This window comes from Carcharhinus amblyrhynchos, chromosome 8 (assembly GCF_965287045.1).
Source record: "Carcharhinus amblyrhynchos chromosome 8, sCarAmb.v2.hapA, whole genome shotgun sequence".
Classification (NCBI taxonomy): Eukaryota; Metazoa; Chordata; class Chondrichthyes; order Carcharhiniformes; family Carcharhinidae; genus Carcharhinus; species Carcharhinus amblyrhynchos.
In genome coordinates, this window is record NC_137331.1 from 115439709 (window position 1) to 115465130 (window position 25422).

The 25422-nt window shown below is 43.9% G+C and overlaps 1 protein-coding gene across 6 annotated transcripts in view; it reads right to left on the bottom strand.

The window, feature by feature from the left end:
• Positions 1 to 473: 473 nt before the first annotated feature.
• ldlrad4a (low density lipoprotein receptor class A domain containing 4a) overlaps positions 474 to 25422 on the bottom strand; it is a 363373-nt gene continuing 338424 nt past the window's right edge. For 5 of the 6 annotated variants that reach the window (XM_080194694.1, XM_080194692.1, XM_080194693.1 and 2 more), the window contains 3 exons: positions 22383 to 22537; positions 5645 to 5698; positions 474 to 3008 (listed from right to left, as the gene is read on the bottom strand). In XM_080194694.1, the coding sequence (XP_080050820.1) occupies positions 2469 to 3008; positions 5645 to 5698; positions 22383 to 22537 (749 nt within the window). In that variant the 3' untranslated portion in view covers positions 474 to 2468. Of the gene's footprint in view, positions 3009 to 5644; positions 5699 to 22382; positions 22538 to 23210; positions 23367 to 25422 lie in introns of those variants that run through there. The other variant, XM_080194696.1, reaches the window with a different exon arrangement.

Sequence of the window (25422 nt, forward strand, 5' to 3'; positions counted from 1 at the left end):
AATACCTTCCCTCTCACTTCAACGAATGTATCAGGTTTATCCGAGGCCACGAAGCAGTGAAATATATAAGCATTACTTACTAAGTGCATTCTGCTCACTGCGAAACATTATCGCCGGGATTCTCCAAGCCCACTAGCGTCTCCTCCACGCCGGGAGTGGTTTCCACCAGCAGGGTTTACAACTGCTCTCCACTAACGGAGAACAGGCGTCCTCACCTCACTGTTGGGGACACAGGCCAGTGTGCCCCCCTCCCCGCACCAGTAGTCACGGGCAAGGTGAGTGCCCCTTGGGCAGTGCCAGGCTAGCAAATCAACACTACCCACCAGTCACTTTGGCACTGCCAGGAATACCAAGGGGGGCAGGGCATATAGGGGGCCCGTACGGGGTTGATGGGGGAGGGACGATGATCGGGGCCTGGTCATTGGGGTTGGGGGGGGGTGGGGGGGAGCGGGGTGGAGTAGGAAGGCCAGTGATCATGGGGGTTGTGGGGAAGGCCAGCGATCAGGTGGCCAATATGCAATTATGCAATCTCAGCACGGACAGATGGGCGCGTGCACAGTGACCCACTCAGTGCTAGGCTCTCAGCCTTTCAGGCGGGATGAGGCCCGTCCCCTGCTTTTCAGAGTGAACAATGCTGTGACACTCTGTGTTGCTCAGTGTTGGAGGTTCGTTTTTGTAAGTACACCCAAAAAACAGGTGAGAAATACTCCTGTTTTTCCATCCGTTGGGCACTTTATCTTGTTTCGGGAAAATCCCGGCCTACACCTTGGAACTCAATTGCATGCTTTTCTTACAATTTTCTGAAAACAGAAGTCTCAAGGGTGTTTTGATGCAAAAAGTTACACTGCCCGTTCTGCACAGACAGTAAAAACACACAAAGGCAAAAAAAGGTGAAAAATAATGCAGAAATTTGGTAAACCAGAGCCGTTTGGTATTTTTAACTACAACCGCTGAGGACTAAGAAAAATCAACTAAAAGTCAATATAGTTTCAAGTATTCAGTTTACAGGTAACTTCAAAAAGGTAGTTTGGAAACATGAGGAATGAAACACAAGTTAACAATTTGTAATGAGGAATGCAGTCAGCACAGATTATTTGTCACTTCTGGGAGATTCTCAGTGCCTGTACGTGTATCTCCGGCAATATTTGATTCTAATTTCTACAGATAGACATCAAAACAATTAAATGAACAGACTGAAAACAGTAGTCAAAATTCACATGAAAGGACCTTTGCTTTTGTTGAAATATCTTGCACATGCTGAACCTCAGTTTTTGACCAAAATGTGTTGGGTAAGTGTTTGAAAATTTCTAAAAGCAACAGACAGTAAACAGCTCCAATTTGTTTAGAAAACCTTTAAGGTGTGAACATTGAGAAAAAAAATCTCAGAATAATAGATCTGTGTGTCTGAATCTTAGTCACTGCATCAAAACTGATTTAGAACTAATCTATAACCTATATTTCACTTCTGGAATTGAACATAAACTTTCCAAGTTCTAAACATTCAAGTTTTTTGGCCCGCAGGCAATAAGTTGAACGAAACATTTACTGCACATTTGCAAATGTCAAAACCGTTATGCGAGTACTCTAATGAGGAGCTTATTGTGATATCTTGCAAACTTCACTTTACATAATGCCATTTAACTAATTTCATGAGACTAAGATTAAGCATGTGCAAAAAGGCTGATATCTTTGAGCAGTTGAAATTATGCATTTATTCTAAATAGCTGCAGACTTGGAGTAATTGAGCTTTAAACCACCTTCCATCTTGTAGACTTCAAGATGGAAATTCTCACCTAATAGTTATTGCAACAACAGTTAACAGTTTGTGTCCCTGTATTTTCCATTTCCTGTGTAAATAGGCATTAGGCTGGAACCAGAAATCTTTTTTTCAAAAACAACCTCCATATACTGAAAACACTAACTAGTCCTCTGCATCCTTAGAAATTCTACTCCATGTGTGAAGACAAGATAGTTTAAGTTTTCCCATAAAGCAATCCCCCTTTTTTCAAACAAGAAAATAGTGCAACATTTCAATTTTTCCACAAACAAGTTAAATCATTGCATTTTTCTTCCACCTTTTTATCTTGGCACTCAAAAGGAATTTCAATTTTTTGTTTGAAAATATCACAAAACTGGCCAAAAATGTACAGTTATCATTAAACACCTTAAGCATCCATCTTGGGCAATTCAGTTACTACAAAAAATCTACAAGCCAACAGCAGAAATTCTGTGTTAAAGATCTTTAAAATTAAATAATTCAGATAAAAAACTTTTGCCAAAAGCTGCTAGTTTGCCAAAGTGGAAGTTATACCGTTAGAATCAAGATATCATGCACTCCCTTAAAGGAAACTAACAACTTTTTGTTTGGTATTACTAAACTGTAGCAGATCCCACTGAATAACATTGTGCCACAGGAGTGCAGTCCAATGATGGCACACCTGCTTCAGTTCACACATCCAATGAGGCAGTCAAACAATTTTTCCTGTGTTTGTGTCCTTCCCTCTGAATGGGACAATTGTACTGTCTTCACTATTCTGCTGAAAATTGTATCCACTGCCCCCATGTGTTGAAGGATGCATGTTGTGCTGATGATGGAAAAAGGCTGATCCTGGATAGTGACCCATGACCTCACTGTAAGTGGGTGGTGGTCCTTCCATCCTTCCGTTGCTGCTATAATTTGTTGCACTTATGCCCGAATTACTACTTGGTGGGCGTGGTCCTCCATTATACATAGCGACATCAATCAAGTCACTATCAAAGATAGTTCTGTTAGGTGGAGCCCTAACAGACTCACGGTTGAGTTCCAATTGTTGTTCTGGATCTCGAAGTTGCAATGTGCACAGCCCCTGATATGGAGGAGGTTCCTCTCCATCTGACAGTGAAATGGTGGGAGGAAGGTCAATCTCATGTTGCATGTAGGGGTAGGTGGGTTGGAAGCGGCTAAAGCGTTCCCTCTGCATGAACGATGGGGCCGTAAATCTGTCTCTTGATCTTGGAGTATACATCAACTGAAAGCAACAAAAGAAACATTTCAGGATTACATTTGGACGAGATTATAAGTGATGATTTTTATATGACATTTCTTATTACATTAAGCATTTTTACAGACAATGTCAGGAATGCAACTATCAAATGAATCTTTGATTTTTATAAGAATTACTATTAAGCTTACAATCAAAGTATGTTTGAAACCACTGGTCTGTGTGCGAGAATGGCATGTGAATTTAAATATGTATCAATGCAAAAGTAACACTATAATTTGGCGGTCAAATTAGCAATCTGATTTAGATTATTGTTAGGGCTTCTTACCCAGTAAATCTGGTGAAAAGCTACGTTCCAAAATTGCCAAATCAGTCCAGAAAGAGAAAGGGGGTGCTCTCCTTAATCTCCCCCAACATCAAAATCTGGGAGCAGCTGTTAGCAGTATAATTTGGATCTGCTAGTTATTGACAGCACTAAACCCACACTCGTCTCAGACTGTACTATCATAGCACTGTAAATTAAAAGTGATCCTACAGCAAAAGCCAAGGGCAACTTTAAAAAGGTACGCTCTAAATGTATAAGGACGAACTAAAGTAAACCTCAGTACTTCAAAAATGCCAGCGAACACTGAACACTCAAAACAGTACTGAATACAAAAGGTGAATGGTTACCCACAGAAAAGGTAAGGTAAACAAGCAGTTCCTCAGCTTAATAATAAAGAGCAATAGAAATGGGAAGGAAGATGAAAAAGCAATCTAAGCAACAGGAAAAAATAAACTGGAGAACAATGGGAGGTTTAGTGTATTCTGTAAAACAAAACAAAGTTTGAGTTTTGTGAAGGGCTGAAGATGAGATGTAGCATTCTAGTTGAAACACACTTGCAAAACCAGAATAAAAAAAGTCATTAAAGTAGTTAAAATTCTCAGGATGAAAGTGGTGATGAAATTGAAGTTTTGAAATATTAATTAAATCGGATCTCAGCATGTTTTCCATACATCCAGTATATCAGAGAAATTTGATAATGGTGTAGCAGTGCTACTTGATAAGAATCAACTAAAGCTGGGCCCATTTAGCAATTGTAGCAATACAGTGTTGAATGATAACAAAGCAGAAAAGCCATGTTTAATTTACAATACAGGAATAATTTGATTAGGGATAGTTAGAAAGGAATTATTTGATTTGATTAGGGATAGTCAACACGGTTTTGTGAAGCTTGTGCCTCACAAACCTTATTGAGTTCTTTGAGAACGTGATCAAAGAGGTGGATGAGGATAAAGCAGTTGATGTGATGTATATGGATTTGCTGTTTGATAAAATTCCTCATGGTAAGCTATTGCAGAAAATACAGAGGCATGGGTTGAGGGTGAGTTCGTGGTTTGGATCAGAAATTGGCTAGCTGTAAGAAGACAAAAGGTTGATGGGAAATGTTTATCCTGGAGTTCAGTTACTAGCGGTGTACTGCAAGGATGTATTTTGGGGCCACTGCTGTTTGTCATTTTTATAAATGACCTGGTTGAGGGCGTAGAAGGATGGGTTAGTAAATTTGCGGATGACACAAGTCGGTGGAGTTGCGGACAGTGCGGAAGGATGTTGCAGGTTACAAAGGGACATAGATAAGCTGCAGAGCTGGGCTGAGAGGTGGCAAATGGAGTTTAACGCAAAGTGTGAAGTGATTGTCTTTGGAAGGAGTAACAGGAATACAGAGTACTGGGTTGATGGTAAGATATTTGGTAGTGTGGTTTAGCAGAGAGATCTCGGTGTCCATGTGCATAGATCCCTGAAAGTTGGCACACAGGTTGCTAGGATTGTTAAGAAGGCGTATGGCGTGTTAGCTTTTATTGGTAGAGGGATTGAGTTTAGGAGCCATGAGGTCATGTTGTAGCTGTACAAAACTCTGGGGCGGCCACATTTGGAGTGTGCGTCCTGTTCTGGTCGCCACGTTAGAAAGGATGTGGAAGCATTGGAAAGGATGCAGAGGAGATTTACCAGGATGTTGCCTGGTATGGTGGGAAAGTTTTATGAGGAAAGGCTGAGGGATTTGAGGCTGTTTTCGTTAGAGAGAAGGTTAAGAGGTGACTTAATAGTGGCATGTAAGATCATCAGAGGATTAGATAGGGTGGACAGTTTTTTCCGCGGATGGAGATGGCTAGCACGAGGGGACGTAGCTTTAAATTGAGGGGTGATAGATATAGGACAGATGTCAGAGGTAGGTTTACACAGAATAGTAAGGGTGTGGAATGCACTGCCTGCAACAGTAATGGACTCGCCAACCTTAAGGGCATTTAAATAGTCATTGGATAAACATATGGATGATACTGGAATGGTGTAGTTTAGCTGGGCTTTAGATTGGTTTCACAGGTTGGCGCAACATCGAGGGTTGAAGAGCCTGTACTGTGCTGTAATGTTCTATGTTTGCAAACATGCAAAGTGGCAGGAGACAATCAATCTTTGGGCATGGCACAGGGCCTCAGTATCTTTTAAAACTCCCTGCCCCATCTATTTTGGATTGGGGACAAGCCCACTGATAATGGTATATATTTTGTTTGATTATATTCACACATCATTAGTCTCCCTTTTCTGATGTTTTACACATTTCATACAATATAGGGAGGTGTTTCATAATATTCAACTTTGTGTGAGGAATCATTTAGTTGGAACATACCTCTGAACCACCATGACGAGACACTGTGCTATCTGATGGACACAGGTACCCTTCCTGTTGAAAAGCAGCAAGTCATTACATAAATAGTACACTACTGATTAACAGTTTACATAATTATGTCCAAAACAGAAAGGAGGAAAAACTTTCTGCACTCAAGGTTTAATATTTACTGCTGAGTGGCAACAAATCTGCTGTCCAAGTGCTAGAATTACATTTGGTTATAACCAATACATTCAATTCCAACAAGTTAGGACAATCCTGTTGTTTGTCTCAGCTTCAAGCAGCTTCTGAAAAGTGAAACTAAAAACTGGACTTCTCTGTGAAGCTTATCTGTCCCTAGCCACATGATATGGCCTGTCAATCACCCACAATCAAGCTTCACTCAGCAACCCCAAAGGACCATTAAAACCAGAATACTGCATTAATTTGGATTAAAATCAACATGATATCAATTATACTGCATCAGTAACAATACCGGATGCCTACAGACAATACGGAGCCAATAAAATATCCTGCAAAGAAACATGATTAAAGTATATTTCTTAAAGGCACAGTGTCATCACAACTGTAGTTCCTCATTTTTTCTTTCCCTCTTTTCTTAAATAGTGAGGTTACACTTGCCCTCTTCCAATCTGCAGGAACCATTCCATAATCAACAGACTTTTGGAAGATGACAACCAATGCATTTATAGCCACTTCCTTCAACATTATAGAATATAGATAATCAGGCCTGGCAGATTTATCAACTTTCAGTCCCATTAATTTCTCCGGTGCTTTTTTTTAACTAATGTTAATTTCTTTCAGTTCCTCATTCCTGCTAGTTCTTTAGTTCTCTAGTGTTCCTGGGAGATTGTTCATTATCTTTCTCCATGAAAAGAGACAGATCAACTGCACCTGAATTCGCTGCAAATGCAACCAGTGATATAGACACAAAATATCACAAGACTCTGAAAATGAGAACCTTACTGGCGAGATCTCATTTTTCGATATTCCCCACTGGTGATGTAGCAGGAGGGGCTTCCCTTCACTGGTTGGGAGGATCCCCTTGTGCACGTGGGAAGGTTCCCTATGTTTGTGAGGCGGGGGGGGTGCAGTCTGCGTGTGCGTGTGTTTGGCAGGGAGGGGGGGGGTTGGGGGCTCTTGCATTGCCTATCAAAGATGGGGCAATTCAGGATTCCCAGTTGCCAGCTTTTACAGGCCCTATCTCACCAGTTTGATGAGGTGAGCCAAACCTCCAGATTTCTTCTGAGCGCTGGATTATCTTGAGAGAACAACCATTCTGCAGCCTGTGAAATGTATGTTTTTATGTTTCTCACTAGTTTACTTTCATATTCTATTCTTTTATCAGTTTCTTGGCCTTCCTTTGCTGAGTTCTAAATGATCTCAATTTACTGGGTGCAATCTTACCAGCGCACTGAGCCCATTGATTAGCGTTGCAAGGCTGGAAAACAATGTGCAATGCTAGACATCAGATTCGTGCCTGGTGTTGAGTGGTTTGGTATCTTTCAGTTACTTTCTCCTGGTGCGAAATGCTTCATGCCCAAAATGGGCAGGAAACTTATTAGCATGTATTTGAATGGATTTCAGTAATTATTAGCAAGTTTGGGAAAGCCGTTTCCCCCTCTCTGATGTTTCCCGCCTCTCCGGTGTGATGTCACACCAACGCAAATCACAGAGCCTCTATAAAAGTCTGGTGCAGGCACAGCAGTAATGAAGAGCGAGGAGGTGAGTAACACTGAACACCAACTCCTGGAGTGCAGGGAGCTTCTCAGCCACTGCCATGTTGTGGCATGGGGTGGGGTGCGTGCATGGCTGCAGGCATTTGAGGTGTTTGTGCCACTCTGGGATCCTCAGGTCAGGGCTCATATTGCATGCATTCCCTGAGTGGCTTTACACGAGGTTGACTACCAACTCCACGAATATCACTGGTTTTCCTGCCAGCGGTCTGGTTTATTGCCGACATTCCATCCAGGTCTCACTAACTGTAACAGGAACCAGATCAGGCAGTTGTTGCCCCAAAGGAGCCCTGCAGGTGTTAACAGGGCTCCTCGCACCGTCTGGACCCTGCAGTACTGCCTTCGATGGGAACCCATCTCTTTATAGTCATAAGGGTGCCTCGCCACTATCTCCATTCCTGGAAGCTATTGCATGATACATCCAGGGTAGTGCACCCATGTCTCTGCTTCAAAAGTTCCCAATGGGCACTCCTGTACAGTCATCCATATGCTCTCTGTGCCCACCGTGGTGAGGATGTGTCAATGTTAGGCAACCCATACTGTCAGGTTGCCAGCGTCCAAACTCATGGGACATTGGTTGCTGGGAAGGGAAGAAGTGAAGGGCCCAGAATGTATAGCGTTACTGTTTTTCACTCTGTCACCTTGCCCATCAAGCCCCCAAGCATAAATATAGGGGCAGTAGAGATGGCGTCATTCTTCCAACTGTTGAGGAGGAGGAGGGAGATATCCCCCCAGTGTGAGGCCAGCGTGGGCCAGAGGGCTGTCGGTCGGGGGCCAGGACATGGCTGTTCATCAGCCAGCAGGAGGGCCAGGGAATGGGGGAAGACTGAGACCCAGGATGTACAGGACCCTTATATGCTTCGATGGGCTGACAGACGCCATGTACCACCGCAGACTGCATCTCTGTAAGGAGACAGTACCGCACCTATGCCAGATCCTCGCGGACCTGGCATCTCATAGGACAGGAGGACACTAGCTCCTGGTGGCAGTGAAGGTCACAGTGGCCCTCAACCTCAAAGCCACTGAGTCCTTCCAGACCTCCAGCAAAGACCTCGGTGGTACTGCACAGTCCTCCATGCACAAGTGCATCCTTGAGGTGACGGATGCCCTGTTCACCCAGGCAGGCAATTACATCTATTCGATGTGGACCAAGCCCAACAGAAAGCAACTCTCACCAGTAATAATAGGGCTAGGACGAAAGCAAACCGTTTCAGGCCAAGCGCGAATCAGACTTTTCACATTGCACGCAATTTACCCATCCTGACATGCTGATCACTGGGCATGGCAGTAAGATCATACCCATAGATTTTAACCTTTATCACATTCTTACAAAAACTTTGAGCAGATACTGGAGAATTGCTTAAGCCCATTAAGAACATTGGTAAAGTAATTACATTAATGAATTAAATATTGCTAATTAATGTTACTGGCGATTGGGGGGTGCAGGGGAATTCTCCAGGCGAGTATTGCGATGGCCCGGAGAATTGAGCATCAGGCAAAAAAGAAACAGGTGCGAAGCTCCTGGCATGTCCCACCAGCTCCAATCAGGTTCCCACCCATGGCAGGGGAGGAGAGCAAATAAATATTTAAATAATCTACTTCAAATTGAATCTGCCTCCCCAGCAGGATCTGCAGTGGGATCACAAGCAAGGGAGAACTCGGTATGTTGGACCCCAAGGGTCGAGGGAACACCACCTCAGAAATGAGAGACAATCATCCCCCAACCAGACACGGGATTTATCCAACCCAAACCCCACACAGTGACCCCCTTTCCTATCATTCCCCTCCCATCTCCCTCAGAGCCCACACTCAGGCCCTCTTTCCACCCCCCCACCACCACCTCAGGTCCCCTTCCCCGTCAGACCTCCCCCCCACCCCCACCACTCAGGCAGACTGCCCCCTCAGATCCCTCACACAGCTTCCTTTCCCCCTCAGACCCCCAACTCAGGCCCCCTTCCCCACCAGAACGCCCCCCCATCCCACTCAGCCTCCCTTCAAGCCATGTGCACTCTCACCCTGACCTGGCTCCTTGGACCCTGAGGGGGCTCAAGTAGGTAGATCTAGCGGCATTTATCCTCGACTGCTCAGGGAGACAAGCGATGAAATTGCTGGGCCTCTGACGGAAATCTTTGTCTCTTTGGACACAGGTGAGGTCCCAGAGGATTGGAAGATAGTGAATGTGGTACTGTTATTTAAAAAGAGTAGCAGGGATAACCTGGGCAATTATAGGCTGGTGAGCTTGACGTCCGTGGTAGGGAAGTTATTGGAGAGATTCTTAGAGGTAGGATGTATGCACATTTAGAACGGAACAATCTCATTAGTGACAGACAGCATGGTTTTGTAAGAGGGAGGTCGTGCCTTACAAATTTGGGTCGAAGAGAGGAGGGGGAGTGGCACTGTTAGTTAGGGAGCACATCACAGTGGTGCAGAGGGAGGATAATATAGAGGGGTTAGGAATTGAGTCTCTGTGGGCGGAGTTGAGGAATAGGAAGGGAGCGATTACTATGCTAGGGGTGTACTACAGACCGCCCCTCAGCCCGTGGGCAGTGGAAGAGGGTATATGTAGAGACAATTTGGATAAGTGTAAGAACAACAGGGTATTTGTAGTGGGAGATTTTAATCTCCCTGGGGTGGATTGGAAGGTACCTAGAGCTGGGGATTCGGACGGGGAGGAATTTGTAAGATGTGTATTGGAAGGGTCCTTGGAGCAGTATGTAGGTAGCCCGACTAGAGAGACGGCTATACTGGATTTAGTTCAGGACAATGAGCCGGGTCAGGTGGTTGAGGTTGCAGTAGGTGAACATGTGGCTAATAGTGACCACAACTCTGTCTACTTTAGGATACGAATGGAAAAGGATGAGTGCTGTCCTAAGGGGAGGGTGCTAAATTGGGGGAAGGCTAGATACAGCCGGATTAGGCAGGAGCTTAGGGATACAGACTGGGATAGGCTGTTGGAGGGCAAGTCCACGTTAGGCACGTGGGAGTCTTTCAAGGGAAAACTGAAATGGGTGCAGGAAAGACATGTGCCGGTTAAGAGGAAGGATGGGAAAGGTAGGATTAGAGAGCCGTGGATTACTAGAGATATTGAGGACTTGGTCAGGAAGAAACGAGAGGCGTATGTTAGGTCTAAGCAACTGGGAACAGAGAGAGCGGTGGAGGAGTACAGAGAGAGTAGGAGGGACCTCAAAAGGGGAGTTAGGAGGGCAAAAAGGGGGCATGAAATGGCTTTGGCAGGTAGGATTAAGGAAAATCCAAAGGCGTTTTACTCCTATGTTAGGAGCAAAAGTGTGGCTAGGGGAAAAATCGGTCCTCTCAGGGACAGAGGAGGGGAATTGTGCTTAGAGTCTGAGGGAATGGGGGAGATCCTGAATGAATACTTTGCATCAGTACTCACGAAGGAGAGGGGCTTGATGTCTGGCACAGTCTTCGAGGGAGCTATAGACCAGTTGAAGGAACTATCCATTACGAGGGAAGGAGTGTTAGGGCTTTTAGGTAGCATTAAGACTGATCAATCTCCAGGGCCCGATGGCATTTATCCTAGGCTGCTTAGGGAGGCGAGAGATGAATTTGCTGGGCCTCTGACGCAAATCTTTGTCTCTTCTTTGGACACAGGTGAGGTCCCAGAGGACTGGAGGATAGCGAACGTGGTACTGTTGTTTAAAAAGGATAGGAGGGATAACCCTGGTAACTATAGGCCGGTGAGTTTGACGTCAGTGGTAGGCAAGTTGATGGAGAGGATTCTTAGGGATAGGATGTATGAGCACTTAGAGCGTTGCGATCTGATTAGGGATACGCAGCATGGCTTTGTAAAGGGGAAGTCTTGCCATACGAATCTGGTAGAATTTTTTGAGGAGGTGACAAAAACAGTTGACGAAGGACGAGCCGTTGATGTCGTCTATATGGATTTCAGTAAGGCGTTTGACAAAGTCCCTCATGGTAGGTTGGTTGAAAAGATAAAGGCTCATGGGATATAAGGCCAGGTATCTAGATGGGTTGAGAACTGGCTTGCTAAGAGGAGACAGAGAGTAGCAGTGGAAGGGTCCTTTTCTAGCTGGAGGTCTGTCACTAGTGGTGTGCCAGGTTTTAGTCCAACCTATTTATTTGATAATATACTCACAAGCTTTCGGGGTTAGCCCCTTCGTCAGGTGAATGGAGAGTTCTGGCCTCAGACAGAGCATATAAAGCACAGACAGTTTAGAGATTACCGATTAGAATGCGAATCCTTACACCTAACCTGCTGTTCAAGACCTGAAGTGGCTGATAATGTGAGTGGAAGGAGCACTGATCACAGTTTAAAGAGATGTGTATTGTCTCCAGACAGTACAGTAATGTCTACCTGATACGTTGCAAGAAAGGATGTCCCGAAGCATGGTACATTGGGGAGAGCATGCAGACGCTACGACAACGGATGAATGAACATCGCTCGACAGTCACCAGGCAAGACTGTTCCCTTCCTGTTGGCGAACACTTCAGTGGTCACGGGCATTCAGCCTCTGACCTTCGGGTAAGCATTCTCCAAGGCGGCCTTCACGACACACGACAGCGCAGAGTCGCTGAACAGAGACTGATAACCAAGTTCCGCACACATGAGGACAGTCTCAACAGGGATCTTGGGTTCATGTCGCACTATCTGTAACTCCCGTGACTTGCCTGGGTTTGCAAAACCTCACTTACTGTACTGTCTGGAGACAATACACACCTCTTTAAACTGTGATCAGTGCTCCTTCCACTCACATTATCAGCCACTTCAGGTCTTGAACAGCAGGTTAGGTGTAAGGATTCGCATTCTAATCAGTAATCTCTAAACTGTCTGTGCTTTATATGCTCTGTCTGAGGCCAGAACTCTCCATTCACCTGACGAAGGGGCTAACCCCGAAAGCTTGTGAGTATATTATCAAATAAATAGGTTGGACTAAAACCTGGTGTTGTCAGACTTTTTACTGTGTTTACGCCAGTCCAACGCCGGCATACCCACATCATGACTAGTGGTGTGCTGCAGGACTCAGTACTGGGACCTCTTCTCTTTTGTGGTATATATAAATGACTTGGAAGAGGGAGTAAGTGGTGTGATCAGCAAATTTGCAGATGACACTAAGATGGCTGGATTGGCGGGCAGTGAGGAGCAGTGTCTGGCAATACAACGGGATATTGATAGGCTGGTATACTGGGCAGATATATGGCAAATGGAGTTTAATCCAGATAAATGTGAGGTGATGCATTTTGGCCGAAATAATGTAGGGGGGAGTTATATGATAAAGGGTAAGCCTATAAAGAGTATAGAAATGCAGCACGACCTGGGGGTGCAAATGCACAAGTCTTTGAAGGTGGCAGTACAAGTGGAGAAGGTTGTGAAGAAAGCCTGTGGTATGTTAGCCTTAATAGGAAGGGGTATAGAATACAAGAGCTGGAGTCTAATGTTGCAGTTGTACAGAACGTTGGTTAGGCCGCATTTAGAGTACTGCGTCCAGTTCTGGTCACCTTACTACCGGAAGGACGTGGAGACTCTGGGGAGAGTGCAGAGGAGGTTTACCAGGATGTTGCCTGGTATGGAAGGACCGGGTTATGAGGAAAGATTGAGCAAATTGGGGCTGTTTTCCCTTGAAAGACGGCGACTGAGGGGGGTTCTAATAGAGGTATATAAGATTATGAAGGGTATAGATAGAGTAAACAGTGGTAAGCTATTATGTTAGAAACGCACAGTACAAGGGGCCATGGGCTTAGGGTGAGTGGGGAAGAGGTATAACACAGATATTAGAGGGAGGTTTTTCACACAGAGGGTAATGGAGGTATGGAATGCTCTGCCAAGCAAGGTGGTGGAGGCAGGCATGCTGGAGTTGTTTGGGTTACAAAGACAGACACATGAGTGGGTTGGAGATGGGTGGATATAGGAGATTGTTTTAAATAAGGTTCATTAACATTTGGACGTCCCTGGTAATGTATAAGGATGTGGAATGATAAGGTTTTTCTCTTTTAATTCACAGGTTTTAAGTTGGTCCGCCTTGTTGTCCAACCAGGGGCATACACGTGATGGGTCGTACAAGGGCTGTTCTTGGATGTTCGAGAGTAGCCTAGTGCTTCATGTCATTAGTGTACGCTTAAACTGGACCAGATGCTGGGCAACAAGACAGCTCAGTGACTATCACTGTTGGCAGTGCAGACACATGGATTTGGGCCAGTGTCTGTGGGAGTTTGTGCATTCTCCCCGTGCCTGCATGGGTTTTCTCTGGGTGCTCCGGTTTCCTCCCACACCCCAAAGTTGTGCTATTAGGCTGATTGGAGGTAATAAATTGTTCCTAAATTATTTTTCCCTCAATGTGGAATGCCATAAGCAGAGATAAGGGTCATGGGTGGAGTGGGGACTGGTAATGTTAAAATGGCAGCGTGGGCTCGTTGGGCCGAAGGGCCTGTTTCCCGGGCTGTTTTTGTTCTTTGTATTTTTTTGAGGAGGTGAGAAAAACGGTTGACGAAGGAAGGGCCGTGGATGTCGTCTATATGGATTTCAGTAAGGCGTTTGACAAAGTCCCTCATGGCAGGTTGGTGAAAAAGGTTAAGGCTCATGGGATACGAGGACAGGTGGCTAGATGGGTTGAGAACTGGCTTGGTCACAGGAGAGAGGATAGCAGTGGAAGGGTCTTTTTCTAGCTGGAGGTCTGTGACTAGTGGTGTTCACAGTAAAAAGTCTGACAACACCAGGTTTTAGTCCAACCGATTTATTTGATAGTAAACTCACAAGCTTTCGAGGGGACTCCCTCTTTGTCAGGTGAATGGAGAGTTCTGGCCTCAGACAGAGCATATAAAGCACAGATATATATAAAAACATAAGAACATAAGAAATAGGAGCAGGAGTAGGCCATCTAGCCCTTCGAGCCTGCCCCGCCATTCAATAAGATCATGGCTGATCTGTCGTGGCTCAGTTCCACATTCCCGCCCTCTCCCCATAGCCCTTAATCCCCTCTCTTACCAAAAACCCATCAACCTGCGTCTTAAAAATATTTAGCGAGGTAGCCTCCACCACTTCAACGGGCAGAGAATTCCAGAGATTCACCACCCTTTGAGTGAAGAAATTCCTCCTCAACTCCGTTCTAAACCCTTTTATCTTGAGGCTGTGCCCCCTAGTCCTACTATCCTTTCTGAGCGGGAAGAGTCTCTCCACCTCTATCCTATCCATCCCATTCATCATCTTATACGTCTCAATGAGATCTCCCCTCATTCTTCTAAACTCTAACGAGTACAAGCCTAATTTATTCAGCCTCTCCTCATAGCTCAACCCCCTCAACTCCGGCATCAGCCTAGTAAACCTCCTCTGCACTCCCTCCAAGGCCAAAATATCCTTGCGTAAGTACGGCGCCCAAAACTGCACACAGTACTCCAGCTGCGGCCTCACCAATGCCCTATACAGCCGCAGCAAGACCTCCCTACTTTTATATTCAATCCCCCTCGCTATGAAGGCCAGCATCCCATTCGCCTTCCTGACCACCTGCTGCACCTGCAGGCTGGGTTTTTACGACTCATGCACAAGGACCCCGAGGTCCCTCTGCACCGTCGCCTGCTGCAGTTTTTCGCCACGTATGTAATAATCCTTCCTACCATTATTCCTACCAAAGTGGACCACATCACACTTGCCAACATTAAATTCCATTTGCCATTTCCTGGCCCATTCGCCCAGCCTATCTAGATCCTTCCGCAGACTCTCCACACCCTCCGCACAATTTGTCGTTCCACCAATCTTGGTGTCATCAGCAAATTTCGACACCCTGCACTCGGTTCCCTCCTCCAGATCATCTATATAAATGGTAAATAGCTGAGGCCCCAGCACCGACCCCTGGGGCACTCCACTAGTCACCATCCGCCAATCCGAATAGCACCCATTGACCCCCACTCTCTGCCTCCTATTTGACAACCAATCCTCTATCCACGCTAACACCCTAACCCCAACTCCATGTCCCCTGACCTTCTGCAATAACCTCTTGCGAGGTACCTTGTCAAACGCCTTCTGAAAATCAAGAAAGACCACATCCACCGGCTCTCCTCTATCCACCGCCCTAGACACATCCTCATAGAACTCCAGTAAATTTGTCAGACACGACTTCCCTTTAACGAAACCGTGCTGCGTCTGCTCTATCAAGCAATTCCTCTCAAGATGCCTCGCTATTTCCTCCTTGATGACGGATTCTAACATTTTACCTACAACAGACGTTAAACTAACCGGCCTTGCTCTGTCCGAGGCCAGAACTCTCCATTCACCTGACGAAGAGGGAGTCCCCTCGAAAGCTTGTGAGTTTACTATCAAATAAATCGGTTGGACTAAAACCTGGTGTTGTCAGACTTTTTACTGTGTTTACCCCAGTCCAACGCCAGCACATCCACATCATGACTAGTGGTGTTCCACAGGGCTCTGTACTGGGACCTCTGCTATTTGTGATATCTATAAATGATTTGGAAGGAGGAGTAACTGGTGTGATCAGCAAGTTTGCGGATGACACGAAGATGGCTGGACTTGCTGATAGCACTGAACATTGTCGGACAATACAGCATGATTGACAATACAGTCTGACAAATTTACTGGAGTTCTATGAGGATGTGTCTAGGGCGGTGGATAGAGGAGAGCCAGTGGATGTGGTCTTTCTGGATTTTCAGAAGGCGTTTGACAAGGTACCTCACAGGAGGTTATTGCAGAAGGTCAGGGGACATGGAGTTGGGGGTAGGGTGTTAGCGTGGATAGAGGATTGGTTGTCAAATAGGAGGCAGAGAGTGGGGGTCAATGGGTGCTATTCGGATTGGCGGATGGTGACTAGTGGAGTGCCTCAGGGGTCGGTGCTGGGGCCTCAGCTATTTACCATTTATATAGATGATCTGGAGGAGGGAACCGAGTGTAGGGTGTTGAAATTTGCTGATGACACCAAGATTGGAGGAAAGGCAAATTGTGCAGAGGGTGTGGAGAGTCTACAGAAGGATCTAGATAGGCTGGGCGAATGGGCCAGGAAATGGCAAATGGAATTTAATGTTGGCAAGTGCGAGGTGGTCCACTTTGGTAGGAATAATGGTAGGAAGGATTATCACTTACGTGGCGAAAAACTGCAGCAGGCGACGGTGCAGAGGGACCTTGGGGTCCTTGTGCATGAGTCGCAAAAACCCAGCTTGCAGGTGCAGCAGGTGATCAGGAAGGCGAATGGGATCCTGGCCTTCATAGCGAGGGGAATTGAATATAAAAGTAGGGAGGTCTTGCTGCGGCTGTATAGGGCATTGGTGAGGCCGCAGCTGGAGTACTGTGTGCAGTTTTGGGCGTCGTACTTACGCAAGGATATTTTGGCCTTGGAGGGAGTGCAGAGGAGGTTTACTAGGCTGATGCCGGAGTTGAGGGGGTTGAGCTATGAGGAGAGGCTGAATAAACTAGGCTTGTACTCGTTAGAGTTTAGAAGAATGAGGGGAGATCTCATTGAGAAGTATAAGATGATGAATGGGATGGATAGGATAGAGGTGGAGAGACTCTTCCCGCTCAGAAAGGACAGTAGGACTAGGGGGCACAGCCTCAAGATAAAGGGGGGGCGGTTTAGAACGGAGTTGAGGAAGAACTTCTTCACTCAAAGGGTGGTGAATCTCTGGGATTCTCTGCCCGTTGAAGTGGTGGAGGCTACCTCGCTAAATATTTTTATGACGCAGGTTGATGGGTTTTTGATAAGAGAGGGGATTAAGGGTTATGGGGAGAGGGCGGGAATGTGGAACTGAGCCACGACAGATCAGCCATGATCTTATTGAATGGCGGGGCAGGCTCGAAGGGCTAGATGGCCTACTCCTGCTCCTATTTCTTATGTTCTTATGTCTCAAGAACAGCTTCTTCCATGCTGCTGTCAGACTTTTGAATGGACTTCTCTTGCATTAAGCTGATGTTTCTCTACACCCTAGCTATAACTGTAACACTACATTCTGCACTCTCTCCTTTCCTACATTATGGCATGTTTTGTCTCTATAGTGTGCAAGAAACAATACTTTTCACTGTATGTTAAAATATGTGACAATAATAAATCAAATAAAAATGTTGGTTTTATTATACTACACTGTCTCAACTTTTTCTTACTAAAGAATTGAGATTAAAAGCTGTATTAATTATTAGAATTCACAATTCTGCTTGTATTTGAACAATGCCTGTGAACATTATACCTCTTATATGATAAGACTGATTTTTTGTGACAAACTGAGGCACTGCAACAACTACTGGAAATCCATTTACACTATACCTACTGCATTCCTTAATCCATGCAGTCGACCACTGCTTTGAAAAACCAAGAAACAAATGCTTTTAACAAATCCATTTATTCTTGATCATATGAATCACAACAACAATTTACCTCTAATGTAATGAAACTTCCAAAGTACTTCAAAAAGTGTATCATAATACAAAGTATGACACCAAGCCACATGAGGAGAATTAGGTCGGTTAACCAAAAGCTTGGTCAAAGAGGTGGTTTTAACGAGTGCCTTAAAGTTCTCAACAATTTATACCAACAGACAAAAATCAACTTCACAATAACGAAGAACAATACAGCACAGGAACTTCGGCCCACCAAGCCTGCACTGACACATGACACCTTTCTAAACTAAAGGCTTCTTACTTCTATGTGATCTGTATCCCTCTATTCCCTGCCTATTGATGTATCTGACAAGATGCCATTTTAATTTTGCCATTGTATTTGCTTCTATCACCTCCTCTGGCAGCACATTTCAGGCAATTGATTTGATTTGATATATTATCGTCACATGTATTAGTATACATTGAAAAATATTGTTTCCTGCACACTATACAGACAAGGTATACCATTCATAGAGAAAGAAATGAGAGAGTGCAGTCATAGCCAGGGTATAGAGAAAGATCAAGTTAATGCAAGGTAGGTCCATTCAAAAGTCTGACAGCAGCAGAGAAGAAGCTGTTCTTGAGTTGGTTGGTATGTGACCTCAGACTTTTGTGTCTTTTTCCCGACGAAAGGAGGAGGAAGAATGTACGTCCAGGGTGCGTGGGGTCCTTAATTATGTTGGTTGCTTTGCCGAAGCATTGGGAAGTGTAGATTCAAGGGGTGGGAGGCTGGTTTGTGTAATGGGCTGGGCTTCATTCATGACTTTTTGTAGTTTCTTGCAATTTTGGGCAGAGCAGGAGCTCAAGTTGTTATACGACCAAAAAGAACGCTTTCTATGGTGCATCTGTAAAAGTTGCCAGATTTCCTTAGTCTTCTGGGAAAGTAGAGGCGTTGGTGGTTTTTCTTAACTATAGTGTCTGCATGGAGGGGACCAGGACAGATTGTTGGTGATCTGAACACCTAAAAAATTGAAGCTGTTGACCATTTCTAATTCATCCCCATTGATGTAGACAGGGGCATGTTCTCCACTATGCTTTCTAAAGTTAATGATTATCTCCTTCATTTTGTTGACATCGAGGGAGAGATTATCGTTGTTGCACCAGTTCACCAGACTCTCTATTTCACTCCAGTACTCTGTCTCATCGTTTGAGATCCGACCCATTACAGTGGTGTCATCAACAAATTTGAAAACCGAGTTGGCCACAAGAGTATAATAGGGAGCTGAGGGTACAGCCTTGTGGGGCACAGGTGTTGAGGATGATTGTGGAAGAGGTGTCATTGCCTCTCCTTACTGATTTGTGGTCTGTGGGTTAGCAAGTTCAGGATCCAATTGCAGAGGGAGGAGCCGAGCCCCAGGTCACAGAGTTTGGAAACGAGTTTTGTAGGAATAATGGTGATGAAGGCAGAGCTGTAGTGAATAAATAGGAGTATAGGTGTCTTTGTTATCTCGGTGTTCCAAGGTTAAGTGCAGGGCCAGGGTGATGGTGTCTGCTGTGGGCCTGTTCACAGAATAAGAATCACAGAATACTACAGTGCAGAAGAGGCCCTTCGGCCCACTAAGTCTGCACCGATGCATGAAATGCCCTGACCTACCTACCTACCTAATCCCACTTGTCAGCACTTGTGGCTAGCCTGGGACTCTAGCTTGGTCTGGTACTGGCTTTTGGCATCTTGATGGATGGTCACCATCCCTCTGCAAAAAACCTGCTTCTCGCATCTCCTTTAAATGCCTTTTACCTTAAACTTATGTACTCTAATAATTGACATTTCTATCCTAGTTTCTTCTGATTGTGGGTCAGGTGATAGTGTTGGGGGAAGGAGCAGCATGAGGGAGAATGCTTTCCTTCACCAATGATCTTGCTGGTTATTAAAACACAAACACATGGGAACAGCACCACCTGCAAGTTCTTCTACTAGCCACACATCATCCAGACCAGGAACTAATCACCATTTCTTCACTGTCCAAAATCCTTGAACTCCTTTTGTAACTATGCTTTGGGAATACCCAAACTCAGTGGTTCAAGAAGACAGTTCATCATCACCTTCTCAAGGCCATAATGAATGGACATCAAATGCTAATCTTGCCAGTAGTGCATGTATCCCATGAAATAAATTTTAAAATTTAAATTCCTACAACCAAAGAACAAAGAAAATTACAGTACATGAACAGGCCCTTCGGCAATCCAAGCGTACACTAACCATGTTGTTTGACTGAACTAAAACTCCCTACCTTTCTGGAACCATATCCCTCTATTCCTATCCTATTCATGCATTTGTCAACACGCCCCTTAAAAGTCACTATCATCTGTTCCCACTACCTCTCCAGGCAGCGAGTTCCAGTCAACCACCACCCTCTCTAAAAAAAACTTGATTCGTACATCTCCTTTAAACCTTGCTCTTCACACCTTAAATCTATGCCCCCTACTAATTGACTCTGCCACCCTAGGAAAAAGCTTCTGACTATACCATGCCTGGATATGCAAAACACCTTTCTGACTTGTCCACTACATAGATCTGTTTAGCTTTATGCAAATTATATAGAGTCACAGGTTTACAGCATGGAAACAGGCTCTTCGGCCCAACTTGTCGATGCCTTTTTCTTTAAAACCCTAAGCTAATCCCAACTGCCCGCATTTGGCCCATATCTCTCTATACCCATCTTACCTGTATAACTGTCTAAATGCTTTTTAAAAGATAAAATTATCACCCACCTCTACTACTACTACTTCTGACAGCTTGTTCCAGATACTCACATCCTGTGTGTGAAAAAATTGCCCCTTGAGACACTTTTCTATCTCTCACCTTAGATCTATGCCCTCTAGTTTCAGCCAATATCTTTTTGCAAAGATAGAGAAGTCTATCTAGTTGATCTGTGCCCCTCATTATTTTATAGACTTCTATAAGACCACTCCTCAGCCTTCTACACGCCAGAGAAAAATGTCCCAGTCTATCCAGCCTCTCCTTATAACTCAAACCATCAAGTCCTGGTAATATTCTAGTAAATCCCTTCTGCACTCTTTCTAGTTTAATAATATCCTATAATAGGGTGACCAGAACTGTACACAGTTTGGCCTTACCAATGTCTTGTACAACTTCAACAAGACCTCCCAACTCCTGTATTCAATGTTCTGAACAACATAACCAAGCATGCTGAATGCTTTCTTCACCATTCTATCCACCCGTGACTCCACTTTCAAGGAGCTATGAACATGCATCCCGAGATCTCTTTGTTCTGTAACTCTCCCCAACGCCCCACCATTAGTTAAGTATTGCACTCTTTCAATCTACCAAACTACATCACCTCGCATTTATCTAAATTAAACTCCATCTGCCATTCGTCAGCCCACTGGCCCAATTGATCAAGATCCTGTTGCAATTGGAGGTAACTTTCTTCACTGTCCATTATGCCACCAACTTTGGTGTCATCTGCAAACTTACTAACCATGCTTCCTATATTCTCATCCAAATCATTAAAATAAATGACAAACAACAATGGATCCAACACTGATTCCCGAGGCACACTGCTGGTCACAGACCTCCAGTTTGAAAAACAACCCTGTACAACCACCCTCTGGCTCCTGTCAAGAAGCCAATTTTGTATCCATTTAGATATCTCACCCTGGATCCCGTGAGATCTAACATTATGCAACAACCTACCATACGGTACCTTATCAAAGACCTTGCTAAAGACAATGTAGACACCATCAACTACACTGCCCTCATCTATCTTCTTGGTTATGCCTTCAAAAAACTCAATCAAATTGTGAGACATGATTTTCCACTCACAAAGCCATGCTGACTGTCCCTAATCAGTCTTCGCATCTTTAAATGCCTGTAGATCCTGTATCTCAAAATACCTTTCAACAACTTATCCACCACAGACATGAGGTTTACTGGCCTGTAGTTCCCAGGCTTTTCCCTGCAGCCCTTTTTAAACAAAGGCACAACATTTGCCTCCAATCTTCAGGCAACTCACCCATGACTATCGTCCTATATGTACTCCCAATTATCTTAATTTGCACTATAATCACTTGAGAAAATTTTTAAAACTCAAATTATACTTTTTTAAATGTGTGGATTCTTAACCTAATGAAACCAAAGATTTTTATGATGTGTCCTAAGCAAAACCTAACAAGCACTTCAAATATCTAAGGCAGGAAATGTGAAAATCCTAACAGTAAAAAGTCTATGCATTTCTCTTTTCAAATTCAAGATTAAGTTTATTTATTAGTATCACATGTAGGCTTACATTAACACTGCAATGAAGTTACTGTGAAAATCCCCTAGTCGCCACACTCCAGCGCCTGTTTGGGTACACCGAGAATTTAGCATGGCGAATGCACCTAACAACAGGTTCCTCATTACATTCAAAATTGTAGAAGCCAACATTTACTGTCCAACAGATGTATATCTTGCAAAAATAGAGCACTAAAAGTTTAGAAGATTCTAATTCTTGCATATTCTTAAACTTTCTACAAATAGCCAAAGTTTTGCAAAGTAAATAAAGTGATCAATAACAATGTAATGAACAATTTAGGAACAGAAATCAGCATATATTTAAACAGTCCTTTGGAATGATCTGGCTATATTTCCACACTGTTATTCTATAAAATAGTTTCAATTTGAGTAATAAGTATACAGTGTTGAACTTACTGGCTGCAAAGCTTCCTCTTGCCGCCTGCCCTGACTTTGTCGGTTTATGAAAGACCGCGTTAAAAGTTTGTAGTGGTTCAGCAAGCAAATGATCACAACGACCATCACTGTCATTACCACAACAATGATGATTATCTTGACAAATTCTTGTTCAGCTGAAACAACAGAGAAAAAAATAATTTGCTTAAAATTGTCAGGATAGAATCTTTTTCAAATATATATTTCATTTATTAAATTTGTAAAAAATGCACATTACAAAACATTTCAAATCAAATTACAGAAAATGCAATAAAATTTAACTTTTCCAATTTGTACAGGATCATCTGAGATGCCTCAATATAATTGCATTACTGTTGTTACTTACAATATACATTCCATGTCAGGCATACAGCAGGAGGGCAAAACACTTTAAACTGAATAATAGAGAAAATGCAACAGAATTCAACTTTCTGCCTTACCACAATTTCAATATTCTCCATATTCACAAAATGCATTCCCTGTTAGGCATTCAGCCCAGAGATTCTACACAGCTTCTAGCCTCTCAGTGTAATATGGTTAAAAGGCCTCAGACAGAAACCTTCTCCCATTGCACCTCTGCGATGGTTGTCCCAAGCTTAAATGTGTCCTTCAGTGAGGGTGATCACACTTGAAACAGTCAGATCTTTTAATTAGCAGTCATTGCTTAAAATGACTTATTTGACAGCATTTTGGCAGTTGCATATTAAAGTTCAACAAACTCCTGATCGTACCTAGTCCAAACATAAAACTTAGATAATTACTTCAGCTGAACTTAAAATATATCCTGCAAGGAGATTTAAAAGGAGCTACCTTTTTCCCAACTCCAATCATTTGACTGTGTAACCTTCACATTGGTGACATTCACTTCATCACTCTGCATAATCAAGATGTGGAATTCAGCAATGCACATCCAGCTGCACTTGAACATGTTATATTAGCAGAGTGAGGCAGACTTCAGAGGCAGTGTGAAGCTTCACAATGTCTACATGCGCTGTAGATATCACAAGTCCTCAGGTGCTAGACTTAATACACTGTGGCAGAGACAGCAAACGATGACAACCACAAATTAACTAAAATCAATGGCCGAGGACACACACTGTGTGGCAGGATGTTGCTTGCACTGTGGAAACAGATTAATAATTCTTATGGCCTTGTCTCTTTTGCTTGGCAAAGAAACTTTTTTTGCTAGTTGTTTACTAAAATTAAATATACAGGAAAAGAACTAGACATTTCAACTTCTGGGTTCTTCAGCCAGCTCACCACAAAGGAAACTAGAACAGTACATGAGAGTATGTGCAAAGTCCAACGGACGGATGAGGCAACACCCTCTAACTTGTGGAGAATTCTTGCTACTTGGTTCACAACCCTGACATTGAAAATATCAGCATGTATTAGACATTATCCTCTATACGCATACGCCAAACGTTTTTGTCAAGTTCCACTGCAAATGAATCAATATTTCTGATTTTCAAATATATATATATTCAGGATATTGTACACCCAAAGCTCTTATATTTTCCAACAAAACATTCTCTTTTATGCCACTGCACCATTTTCCAGTGGCTTTAGATTTAACGGCTTAGTTGTCAAAAACTATTTAAAAAATTTTGCATATTGGTCCATACAAAGAAACATGCAGAAGGAGATTCACTGACCTCGTCAGACAGCCGACGGAAATCCCAATGTCCCACTGAATGGGGCATCAGCCAAAAATCAGGATTGCTGCCGGGCATGAAGGCTATTGGGATTCACACAATCCACCCTGCTGACCCTGATTAGATTCCTGTCCATAGTGGGCAACAATCCAATTATTATGCAAATCCCCTAATTATAATACAATTAGCAGGCTCCACAGCCCATTCACCACATCTCCCTCACCAAGGGAAATGCACCAGACAGGCTTTGATACTGGTCATGAATGGCATGGACCTAGCATGCTGGAACCTGAGGGGCTTCGAGGTTCAGTGGCCATTTGCCCCTCTACTGCTGCCAGACTGCAGACAAAGGTAGTCCATGATGAAGGAGCATCTCATTCAGGTCATATAAGAAATGGATTTATTCAGTAGTAAAGGAGCAGAGTGCTTAAATGGTGAAGGCTAATGACATCTGAACCAATGTGAACTTGAAGTCTGATTTGATTTGATTAGTTATGTGTATTGGCATATAGTGAATAGTACTGTTTCTTGTGCACTTTACAGGCAAAACACACCATTCATAGAGAAAGAAATGAGAGTGCAAAATGTAGTGATAAGATAGGGTGCAAAGATCAACTAAGTGCAAGGTAGGTCCATTCAAAAGTCTGACGGCAGCGATGGGGGGGGAAGCTGTTTTTGAATTGGTTGGTATGTGACCTCAGGCTTTTGTATCTTTTTCCCCAAAGGAAGAGAACGTCCAGGCGTGTGGGTCCTTAATTATGCTGGCTGCTTTGCCAAGGTAGCAAGCAGCATATACAGAATCAAGGGATGGGAGGCTGGTTTGTGTGGTGGATTGGGCTATATTCACGTCCTTTTGTAGTTTCTTGCGGTCTTGGGCAGAGCAGGAGCCATACCAAGCCATGATACAACCAGAAAGAATGCTATGATGCATCTGTGAAAGTTGGTGAGAGTTGTAGCTGCCATGCCAAATTTCCTTAGTCTTCTGAGAAAGTAGAGGCATTGGTAGGTTTTCTTAACTATAGTGTCGGCATGGAGAGACCAGGACAGGTTGTTGGTGATCTGGACACCTAAAAACTTGAAGCTCTTGACCTTTTCTACTTTGTCCCCATTGATGTAGACAGGGGCATGTTCTCCTCTACACTTCCTGAAGTTGATGACAATTTCCCTCATTTTGTTGACATTGAGCGAGAGATTATAGTTGCTACACCAGTTTACCTGATTCTCTATCTCATTCCTGTACCGTCTCATCATTGTTTGAGATCTGTTCCACTACAGTGGTGTCATCAGCAAACTTGAAAATCAAATTGGAGAGGAATCTGGCCACACAGTCATAGATATATAAGGAATATAGTAGGGGGGGCTGAGAA